The sequence below is a fragment of the Astatotilapia calliptera genome, chromosome 16, assembly GCF_964374335.1.
Source record: "Astatotilapia calliptera chromosome 16, fAstCal68.1, whole genome shotgun sequence".
NCBI lineage: Eukaryota > Metazoa > Chordata > Actinopteri > Cichliformes > Cichlidae > Astatotilapia > Astatotilapia calliptera.
In genome coordinates, this window is record NC_137437.1 from 1,297,211 (window position 1) to 1,309,674 (window position 12,464).

At 44.8% G+C, this 12,464-nt stretch overlaps 1 protein-coding gene across 2 annotated transcripts in view; it reads left to right on the top strand.

Annotated features, from left to right (window-relative positions):
- Positions 1 to 6,212: 6,212 nt before the first annotated feature.
- Positions 6,213 to 12,464, top strand: part of cntnap5a (contactin associated protein family member 5a) — a 148,400-nt gene continuing 142,148 nt past the window's right edge. For both annotated transcript variants that reach the window (XM_026145972.2, XM_026145974.2), the window contains exon 1: positions 6,213 to 6,425. In XM_026145972.2, the coding sequence (XP_026001757.1) occupies positions 6,353 to 6,425 (73 nt within the window). In that variant the 5' untranslated portion in view covers positions 6,213 to 6,352. The remainder of the gene's footprint in view (positions 6,426 to 12,464) is intronic.

Genomic DNA, 12,464 nt, shown 5'->3' on the forward strand with positions numbered 1-12,464 from the left:
TAATATGAGAATCCACTGGAACAACAGAACCTACAGCAGGGCACATGAAGCTGGAACTAAAGACACCTGGCTTCAGTGTGGTGGCACCCGCTCTGAGGGAGGAGGATGACTCGGCCGCTGAAGGAGCTGCTAGACTGGCAGGAAAAGAGCCAGAAGGAAGGTTGAGCTACAGCTGCAGGGAGAGCCAAAGAAAAACTCCAGAGTTTCCAAAGGAGCCTCTCAGAATGACTATGGGAGCAGAATGCTGGACACATAGGATGGTGCTTGCTTCATCACTAGCCTCCTCCGGGCCCTGTCTCTACGACAGGCTTTCCCCACGACCCAGCAGGGTCACGTTCTCTGCCCCAGCGCTGGAGTTGGTGGTATTATTTGTTCTCCTTCCATGTTAGATGTTCTATTACAGTTCTGGACTCTTTGTTTTTATAGGGGTGACTGGTACTTTCATGATCATGTCACATAAGGTTCATGTAGTGTCTTGCAGTGTTAATGGGCTTGAAAGTCACTGTAGAACTGAAACAGGTCAACCTGTCAAAAAACGAAGATGAGAAGGTGAAAAGCCAGGCTTTATTAACTCTGTCTACAGTCCGTGTAGCAGCGGGAGGGGTCACTACACTAATATCTAACGTCCTTTTTGAAGTGATGAAAGGAGAAGTCGATATAAATGGTAGATATGTCATTGTTAAAGGCAGAATCAATGCGCTGTGGTCACCCTATTCGATGCATGCACACCTCCAGAGAGAGACCTCAAATGTCTCAGGCTTGTTTTTGATCAGATAATCTCCTTGAGGGAGGATATGTTGGTCTGTGCAGGAGACTGGAATATTTCATTAAACTACATTAGACAGCACAGGCACCACGTCTCTAAAACATGGAAAGCTTCATAAAGGAACATTTATTTGAGGTGAGGACGGATTTCTATACAGGGGGAAGGAATTTACACATCACTATGCAACTCACAAGGTGACTATTTCCTGATGAACATACAGATAGACCTGTATGGGACCTGGGGCAGCTGACCTATCACATCATAGCACTATTCACCTGGAAGACTTAAAACAAGAGACCCAACGGAGACTGAACATTTTTTGAACAAAACAACAATAGTTCAAGAAATAAAGAGAGAAATTCAAGAGTGTGTTCATTTAAACAAAGATGATGAGGTGGCAGCTGCAATAGTCTGGGATACAGTTAAGGCTGTAATGAGCCGTAGCCTCACTCCAGTTGAGGGAACTAGAAAGGCAACACCAAACAGACCATAGTGAGGGACAATAAGAAACAAATCAGCACAGAAAGCCGTGAAGAACTGGAAAAGAAAATGGGATTCACGAAACAGACGTTTTATGAATCAGGATCAAAGGCAATAAAAATTCTTAGAGCACAAAGAATTAAACACTCAATGTATAAAATTAGAGACTCATCTGCTAATAAATTAACACTGGACTCAGAGACGATTCAAACTATCTTTAAAAGTTGCTATGAGATGCTGTCCACTCCAACTCATTCATATGTGACAATAATCCAAAGCTATTTGCTGAAATTAGACCTTCCAACAGTAGACACAAACCTGAGCCAAGCTTTAACATCTGCAACAAGCAAGAATGAACTGGACAACGCTGCTAGCAAACTGAAGACAAACAGAAGCCTCCCAGACGAGCGGCATAAAGTCTATGAACAGGAAATCTGGTCTTTACTGTTCCCTCGTGGAGCGAAGACGTCATCTCTGTGATTCCAGAAGATTACTGTGAGTCGACCAGTTTCAGCTCTCAGCCTCGATAATAACCTCAAGTTAAAGCAAAACAACAATGTTGCAGAGAATGTGGTCACATTAAGGCCAATCAACCTGTCATGTTTCGGCTGTGTACAGGCAGGAGAAGGACCCAAACGCAAAACTCACGACAACGAAATTAAACTCAAAAAGCTGCTTTATTGCAGAATGGCGTGGAAAACTAAACTGGGACATGGATGACTAACACACAGGAAACACAGCCATGAGGGAGACTACGACACTGACAAAGAGACACACAGGGCTCAAATACACAGAGGGATAACGAGGGAACGAGACACAGAAGGAGAGCACAGCTGGGAGTAATCAGGCTGGATGAGACAAGGGAAGCAAAACTAGAAACACTGACATGAGACACGGACCTTCAAAGTAAAACAGGAAACTCACTGACTGAACTCTAGACATGTAAACTTAACAGCAACTGGGGAGACAGAACATAGGAACCTGAAACATGGTACAAAAACGTCACAGTAGACACAACATGGAACACAGGGAAGCCATATGACAAAGCCAAAGAACTAAACCTATGATAACCATAACAGACCTAGGGAAACAAGAAACAGTACAACAAAGGACTCAAAACATAACCCATAATATAAAAGCACAGGATCTCTTCCAAATAAAATAGGAAACATAATGAGACGCAGACATGACAACCAGAACTTGACAACGTAAGACACAGACATGAAACACATGAAGAGCAGAGGAGACTTAACAGGGGTTGGAAACACGAGGGGGAACTAACAAGCAAATGAACCTAGGAGGCCTAATGAGCTTAAACATATCTGTGAAGGTTCTCAGTCATCCAGGTCATCGTAGTCAAAGGAGCTTGCAAAGAAAAGCGTCTGGACTTCTTTAAGTTGCTTGAAGACGTTTCACCTCTCATCCGAGAAGCTTCTTCAGTTCTAAGGTCAAATGGTGGAGAGTCCCAGATATAAACCTAGTGGGAGTTTCCCCCCACAGAGGGACAAAAGGACCCCTGATGATCCTCTAATCACATGAGCCAAGGTGTGAAACTGGGTGTGGGTCCCAATCAGCCAGAGTTTCGGGTGTGTTCATTGTGAAACCTGGCCCCACCTTATCATGCGAATTCCTGAGGTCAGATGGCCCAGGATGTGAGTGGGCGTTAAGGCGTCTGGGAAGGATCTCAAAACTGGATTATAGATGGCAGACAGTTGGTGTCGTAAACCCCGCCTCTGTTCAAAGATGGTCGCTCACAGTGGACATAGATGGCTTCTTTCACTCCTCTTTCAAACCATCTGTCCTCTCTGTCCAAAATGTGAACATTGGCATCCTCGAAAGAGTGACCTTTGTCCTTAAGATGCAGATGGACTGCTTCTCGGATGAGAGGTGAAACGTCTTCAAGCAACTTAAAGAAGTCCAGACGCTTTTCTTTGCAAGCTCCTTTGACGAGCTTAAACATACTGTAAACATCAAAATGAACTAAAACTCAAAACACTGGGTCATAAGACCAGGATCGTGACACAACCTACACGTCTGTGGGTCATGTGATCAACTACAGCCATGCTGGTCAGATGTTGCCGAGCTGATAGACGGACTTTGTCAGTGTGAACTTCCCAGGGATCCACAGGTCTTACACCTTGGTCTGATCCCAGAAGGTACGATTAAAAAAGAGAACATCTACATGTTTAAAATAATGACTGTGGCTGTGAAGAAAGTTATCACAAGAACTGGCTGAAAAGGAGTCGCTGAAAGTGAAATAATGGAGATAAACTGAAGTTTCTATGACGAATCAAACTGGATGCCTTCAAATGGAACTGGTGGAAATGGACACTATATAAAGACATCGACTTAAATGTTTGAGAACTATGTGTGTTTTATGTCTCGGTCCCATTCCTGTTCATCTTTTATGCTGTCAAAGAGACAAAATAACGAATGGAAAAAATACATAAATAAATAAAGCAGAGAGGATGCCGTTCTCCACAACCCAAATTGGAAGCTGATTCCACAGGAGAGTAGCCTGATAGCTGAAAGCTCTGCTTCCCATCCTACGCTTTGTTTTATGCATGTTTCATCACAGCCTATTTAAGAAAAAGGCACTGAAATTTAGCCAAGGTTCATACGTTGTTTTATATGACATTCATCACCAAATAAATAAAGTGAAAAACACAAGAGCTCGGTGGTACGAGGAGAAGAAAACAGAGAGAATTCTCCTAAACCAGCCTTTCAGCCTCTGACCAGCAAATCAAAGCCAAAGACAGTGCACTGAGCACGGAGCACGGAGCCCAAACTCCAGCTCTGGTTTAGCACAGAACAGCCAATATAGAGTGGCAGATTAACTGGGCAGCACGAACAATCAGGGACATTATTCCAAAAAGGCTGAGTGACCACAAATTGGCCATTGAGACAAGTTGTCACAGAAAAACCTGGCAACTTTGAGAAAGCAGACTGAGTCAGTGCTGCCAGCAGCACGATGCAAACTGCAGCCTGCATGAAGAATCAAGGTCTTTAACAAAGTAAAAGTCAGACCGCCACAGTATGACACACTCTCAGAGAGGGGGGAGAAGCAACCATAGCAACAAATGAACTTTTAATGAGCGTGGCCTCCAAATCTCCACCATCACATGTAAGTGTTACGCTTTACCTCACAGAGGGTAATCCTGTGCACGTGACCTGATCTGCTGTTACCATCACAGTTTATAAAGGTGTAATAGTGCTGTTAGTAGTAGCAACTATACCGTATGCTGTTTTACATGTCCAGAGGCTACATCTGTACTCCACAACAGAGTAGAATACAGAATATAATTTATTGTCAGTGTACACGTATGAATGCTGCACGCCAACCGTGCAGCACTTTAAAAAACATCATTAGTAAAGACATCGGGAATAAATATAGCAGAATATAATAGAAAATTATTCTCTATCGTAACTTTTTAATGAAATATAATGTCATTAAAAGTGCACTACATATATCATGGCACCACAATTCTAATAGCTAGCATCACAATGAGAGTTTAGTCATTGTGTATTCCACACAGCTTCCTGCATTCGACTGCACATACACGCTGGGTGCATGAATGCATTCACACAGTTTATTAACAGTGTTCTATGTAGTTTAATGTGCCTGCTCGTCTTCCACTCCCAGCATGAACAAAAAGCAAACCTGCTCAGGAACACAGTCAGTTAATAACAAATAAGTTGCTCGCAGCAAAAACACGACTCCAAAGAACCGAATGACAAACAAACCTCACTGACATCACTGATGAAGAAGGCAGCCATGTTTCCCTGGGTATCAGTTTAGCTTGTAGGCTAACATTAACTAATACTTGACAGGTGAAAACCTCAGATTTCCAAACATAAATACAACTACATGTGTTTCTGCATTATCATTATTATCACCACAGAGGTTTTCCACATCATATCATGTGCACATTGATCAAGAGCTCTCCACCATGTTGGATGTGACATAATCACCAGCTGCTACAGGAACGTATTTCCTGACTTGATTGTTCTGCTGTCTGGAGGTTGCTGGCTGATTGTCACAGCTGCCTGAAGCTGAGCAGGTAGAACTGAAAGTGCAAAAGTCCATAATGTGATCTTCTATGAGCTTTGCTTTTACTGCACTGGCAGCGTGTTTGAGATGCTATGCTGATGTTGTTTTTACATGCTGGATCAAAATCTGTTAGTGACAGTGTCACTGACATGTAGACACAAACTGGTTCATCTCTGGAGTTGAGGGATCTTTTTACGATGGACTCATAGGTCAGTATGACAAAAACACTCCTTTAAGAAATGGCTGTGTACAAAGACTGGACTAAAACGAATGAAACAACAGCAAGCGACCAAAGATCAACTGTGAAAGAGCTACAGTGCTAATAAAAATAAATACATAAACGATATTCTTCCTAATAAGTTATGTGAACGTTTGTCTAGCGCTTTAAAGATGGACGACAGGAGAATCTGTAACAAAACGGTCTAAATAATATCCTGGTATAGACTCAGTCAAATCAAATTCAATTTGACAAAACAAATATGATCTTAAGTCAAATAAAATAAATGAGGTATTAAGTAAAACCAAATATTTTGTTGCGATGAAACAAAGTATGCTCCTGTGACAGTGACTGTTCATATTTCCCACACAGCCGTGTCCAAACGTTTGTCATCGGTGCTGAAGTGCGCTGGACTTGAGGCTTGAACCCCGTGTTTTCTGGAAACGTCCACAGCAGCTTCTGCTGTGCGGTGGAATGAAGTCATCAGCAGCCTGCAAAGTGTGCTATTTTATGATGTCTGAACACGCGGAGCGATAAACAGCAGCGATTGCGGCTTTTCTCTGCGGATCTTTGCTATTGTTCTGTGTTTTATAGCAGTGCTCGGGCATCGCAGTGCTCCGCTCTGCCAATAAAATGTGAACCCGACAAAGAGAGAGAGAGAGGCAGAGAGGGGAGCGGGGTGGGCTGTGCCTCGCAGTGAGGGAGTGCCATCGTGGGAGCGGTTTGCTCCTTCACATCAGACCTCTGCTATCCCTCCAAGCCGGAGGACCGAGGAGGAGCCGCCGTCCTGCGTTGCTCTCTGCGGACTCACGGATAATAGCGCACTACAGCTGAGAAAATGGTTTTGCTGCTGCCGATGGTTACCCTTTACACGCTGAGCGTCTTTAGCGGAGCATCCGCCGCCACTCACTGTAAGTGTTTCACCTCAGTGCGCTCACCTGTCTGCGCCTCTGCTCTGCGGGCGGACAGCTGGCGGCGCGCCTGAATCAGGGGCTGCTCCGACCGGCGGAGTTTTACGCGCGCCTCGTAGCTGAGCCTTCCTGTTGTTGCTGGAGCGGCGTCGTGATTATTGTGCGGCACCGCTGTGCTCGTGTCGGCTCTCCTCACTTCACTTTTTGCTTTCGAGCACATAAACAAGTTGTTGATGTCTGCTGGCTGAGGTTTTGCTTTGAACGGACCGCACGATGAAGGTCATGCGAACAGGTTCGTTTCCTTTGGTTCGAGGCAGATGCGCTGCGGAGTGGCCGAGCTCGTCCTTAGTTGGCGCTTTCATGTGGGATTTTTACGAGTCTCAGTCTCGGGTCGTGTTTTGCTGATGTGTGTTGGGGAACCAGAAGTGCTGACTGGCCACAGATGTGCTGCTCAGACGGCTGCTGGTATTGGTCGACTCCTACGTACAAGCCCCCTCTTACACCCCGCAAAAGCTTTCACTCCAGAAAGAGACTTTTACGCCGTGATTTGACGCCGTTTGTTTTTACCTGCATTACTGCGTCCAGTGATAGTCCTAAAAATCTCGATTGGCTGTCGACCACCTATCCGAGTTTTGTAAAAGCAAAATTAATTGTTTTGATCGCAGGATAAAGGACTTCTGCTGTCCTTCGTTTCTACAGTAAACTGACCGTCGTTGTTCTCATGTTGGATAAAAACAAGCATTTTTTTTAAAGGCCTTGAGCATTCATTCTCAGAGTTTGTGATCCAGCTTCTCAGTGGACGGTGGAATCCTCTCAATGACAAAGTGCAAACCAGGAGGTTGAAATATTATCAAGTCCCATAATGTGCAATTCAACAGCATCACAATGTGTGTCCTTCAAGATGATCGTTGTGATGTCTCACACCAAGTTCAACAGAAACAGATACAAATCTGTGTTACATGGTAAACGTACAGTAGCTGTGTAACTGCCTTTCATCGGTGGCTTTGCAGTAAATGTAAGATGGTCACTTTTATTTCCTGAAATAAAAATAAGAGTTCATTCTTTATATTTTCATGTGGCAATAATCCAACCTGGCAACATAAGAGGACATATGACTGACCAGCAGTGAACCGCAGGTTAAGGGCCCTGGTGCAGGTTTACTCCTGCATGCCTGTGTCTCATTTATCTACTCACCTGCTTTGGCTCGTGGCCTTTGCATTGGTCGTTCTGTACAGAAGCTGTTGCACACACCAGTGTTTGTTGTAACAGTGAAGTAGCTGGAGCTGTTCTGGTCAGTGAGCACAGTCTGAAGTTATCCAAACTGAAGGTTTGAACTAGTGGAGTTCAAATTCAGCAGAATCCAGACAAAGATTTTGTCTTAAACCACAAACCAGAAATATTCTTTTGAATGTTGCCGACCAAAACAAACCAAAGCACGGCTGCTCGTATAAATCTGTTTATTTAAAACAAACATGCTTCCATGTCCTACACATGAAATGCGATGGCCTGTGGGAGTCCTTAGTGAGCTCAGCTCTGACAGATATGGAACAACATCTATTGTCCAACTGGAAACAGAGGAAACCATCAGGGACCTGCTGAGCATGAACCTTTAGTAATGAGCCTGCTCGGTCCGTGCAGGTATTCCACAGCTCCCACTGATGCCGACCAAAATTATAACTCAGGCACTAAGACGACGGCGTCAGCCTCTCTATCTGACGTCCAGTTGGTTCTTGTTCTCTGTTATTTCATGCCTACAATAATTCATTCTGGCACTAAATATTTCTTTAAGCTATTTGTTTAGAGGCAGATACACCTGTTTACCTGCTGCTGCCATTTACCTGTTTGTTACAAATATGAAAACAAGGCAAATGTTGTGACTCTGCACTGTTCACCTGCTGCTGTTCACTTATTATCCTCACACTTTCTGACTAATTACAGTAAGCTGAGTCATCCACTGGTCTGTTTCTTTGGGTCTTTGTGCTCACAACAACTGCAGCACACAGTATGTGATGCTGTGGGTGGGCGGTGCTTGTTAAGCCCCACAGCAGCACTGTGTCTCATAACTTTCCAGCTTTGCATTTTTTGCAGTTTGGGAAACAAAACGTTCACAAATGTCACAAAAACTGTTTTAAATGTTTAATTCTGCAAGTGAATTTAGTATGCTAGTTTGAACACCAGGTGGGCGGAGCTTCTGTGGTTCCAGTCAGAGCTGCGACCACATCATTATTATTATTATTGAGCTTTAGCCTCACATGCTAACCTCTTAGCTGTTTGAACATGCACACGTTCTATCAGGCAGAATGCAGAGATGAACCCTTTCAATTCAAATGTCAGTTTCTTACACAATAACTTAGATTTGGATCTGTATAATGTGCTTCTGTGTTCCTGATTATTAGAACAAATCCATCAGCTGTTTTTAGCTGCAGCCTAACAAAGTGTGTCTAACAGAGTCAGTGTAGCTTTTGTTTAAACTGATATGATGATGGTGTGTGTAAAAAGGAGCTTCCTAACCTTTCTCGTCCTTTCTTGTCATGTTGAAAGTGTAAAAAGTGATTTTCAGCAGTGAAAGAACTCAGCACGGGCACGCCGTCGTTTCATGTGCTCGTCTGTCTTTGAGGTTTGTGTCAGGATTTAAGCAGTTTGTGTTAAGGTGGGAACCTGAGCTCAGGCGACAGCTGCATTAGTCACCTGTGACAGTGATGCGTTTTCAAACGTGACCTGCGATCAGGTTTGACACATGTGGCCTGATGAAACGGCGAGCTCCTCCTGGAGGTCAAAGAGCCGCTCTCATATTTACCGCTGGGAAACGAGGAAGCGAACAAAGATGCATCATCGCTGGTTTATCAGGTGACAGAGTTAATGGCAGCCATTTCCTTCTGAGAGGCCCGTGTGTGCGTCCTTTGGCTCCACAAAGACACGGCGATATGCTCGCGTTCGGTTTCATGTTATTGGCTCATTGGTCCAACAGTGCTGGATACAGGCAACAGGACCCATTCACAAATATATGGAAATAACACTTACTTTATTATTATAGTAAAAATCGAGTTTTATTGACTGTAGTGGAAATATGTGCTGACAATAAGAAACCACAGCGTGTTCTCCAGTAGCACTATCAGTGCTATCAGTGTATCATGTAGGGCTCGAGTGCTCTCTTTTAAATGTACCGAGCTCACTGCACAATTCCCCAGCTGGCTTTGTGGGTTTTAATGACCAAGGCTGGTGTGGACCACTCAAAGCACATTTATGCATCAGCTGAGAGAAAGCAGGCTGTATCTGTGTGCGGCTCTTTATATGTTCTACTAGTGACCTGGACATTTGGCTGACCGTGCAGATGAACACGGTCCTGCTATTGCACAAGGTTCATTTGTACGAGATCTTCAAAACCAGTGTTTGGTTCATGCCTTGGTTGTTTTTGCTACCAAAAAGAAATGTTCCTGTGATCATGAACAACATATAAACACCAGCATTCTTCTGCATTTCCTGTAAGCAAACTTTCACCAGACTAGGACGCACACATGGGCGTCATGGAAAGACTGAACCATAATATCATGTTGAAAATGTTTGCAATTTCTATGTATAGGAGCTGAAGTTCACTAACTACTTTCCGACCTGCTACAGCTCAATAAAAACGAACAGGGAGCACACAGCAGTTCAGCGTTGCTTGGTGTTCGTGTTACAGCTGCTGTGGTGCAGAACTCTGTGGTCAGGTGGGGCTGCTGGCTGTTGACGGTCCTGAACTTTAGGCTTAATGCGTAGGAAACCACAACCTTTCAACTCCTAGTTCCAGCTTCATGTGCCCATGCAAAAAAATTGGTGTTAAGAGGTGTCAAAGCAAGAGGTGGTTATATAAGCCTAACTATACAGACATGTGGGCCAATCAGAAGCCTGATGATGTCAGTGTGTGTGTTGTTGAGTGCTGGTGGCCTAATGATATTTAAAATGACAGTATTGTTGTCAGTTGTGTGTTCGATGTTTTGTGGCAGTCATCACAGTCTTGGTTAGCTGTAATCTGGGTTATTTACATGAATTTATTGAATGAATAAAAAATGATGGCAGCAGCTGTGTGTGCCTGCTGAGAGGGCGAAGACACACTCTGACGTCGTCTTCATCTGTTAATAATCCTTCCACAGGTTCACGTCCACACATTTTTAGATAGAGCTGCTGACAAAATTAATGGAAAGAATTTATAGTTTTTACTCATCGGGTATCCTGATACTATACTGGGGGGAAAAACCACTATGGGATGGGAAAAACACAGGCCACAAAACTACAAATACAACATTTCCTTTATAATTTCACTAGATCCCTATTGCCAGTCTTGGCAGCCGGGGGTCAGTCCGCCAGGGCCTCCGCTCCTGGCCGCCACCCGGCACACAATGCACCCGACCCCTGTGGCGCCTCCTGTAGGTGGTGGGCCTGCAGGAGGATGGGCCCATGTCTCCTCTTCGGGCTGTGCCCGGCCGGGCCCCATGGACTAAGGCCACCAGACGCTCGCCCTCGGGCACCCTCCCCGGGCCTGGCTCCAGGGCGGGGCCCCGGTAACCCTATCCCGGGCAGGGTAAACTGTTCCCTCGATGTTCTCTTCATAAGGGTCTTCTGAATCGCTCTTTGTCTGGTCCTTCACCCAGGACCAATTTGCCATGGGAGACCCTACCAGGGGGCAAAAGTCCCCAGACAACAAAGCCCCTGGGATCCCTGGGACACACAAACCCCTCCACCACGATAAGGTAGCGATTCAAGGAGGAGACCCAGGACACGCTGGAGAGATTATATCTCTCGGCTGGCCTGGGAACGCCTTGGTGTTCCCCTGGATAAGCTGGAGGAGGTGGCTGGGGAGAGGGAGGTCTGGGGCTCTTTGCTTAGGCTGCTGCCCCCGCGACCCGGCCTCGGATAAAGCGGATGAAGATGGATGGATGGATTTCACTAGATCATTTCATCACAGGGCAAGATCACAATTTCTGAAAAAATAAAGATGCTCTGACGAGTTTGTAAATGTAGTGAAAAAGTTGGAGAGTGCAGTGTGATGACCAGTGTTACGAGTGAGACGGGTGGTAAAAGCAAAAATACCTAAAAAATGGAGACAAAGAACAGAAGTGAGATGTCCGGGTGCACCTATGCTAGTGTTTTTGTTCGCTGTTCATTTATTATTTTGTGATCAAAAACAAACATAACATTTCCCAGATGATATCTCAGTACTGCTTGTTTTGTCCTATCAGCTCTCGAGACAGTTTAATTACTAGAGAACGTAAGAGAGGCAGAGCCGCTCGTACTACAAGTTAATTAATTATCCAAAGAGCTGAGGATTAACTTTCTCTCATCTTTGTGTTTCAGGGCTGTCTGATATTTGTAACTTCAGCATGTTACATGCTTACCAGCACACTTTGCATTGCTAAGTACATGTTATTTTCCAAAAGCACACTTTGGCCGAGCTATTCTTGTAGCGCTGTGGCATAATTCATAATCATTATCTGGTGCAACTTCTTTAATAAGGCCACCCAAGGGCTGGTCACAGGCCAGCGTGAGGCATGATTTGAAGGGATGGAAGGAATTTGCTTTTGGCAGGAAAAAGGCTTTCATTACCCGCTGTTATGACACTCTTCAGTGTGAGTCTGTGGGAGGAATATTGCTATGCTTTAAGTGATCCCCTCACAACGAGCACAGACCGCTTCGCCAGGCATCCAGTTTTTATAAGATTGAATCAGCAGCGTGGCAAAGCAGCGGACACACATATTTACTTAAGATTTCATGCTTGAAGTTAGCTCGGCGAGCAGATACTTCAAAACTAATTATCTGGCATCTGAAGCACCTGAAACGCGTCGCAGCAGAGATGGCACGCAGCTTCACAGGAGCAGCGATGGGTGTGCGCGACGGAGCCGATGCAGCTGCACATTCGCTCGCTAATGAATGTGAAGCAGGCACTCGGGGAACACCTACAGCTGTACGCATTCAAGGCCTGATGAATTTATCAAAAGGTAAATGAGGCAGAGCGCTGTGGCGTGACAGCGCCGCCACTTTTCCTCATGTTTAAACATATACTAC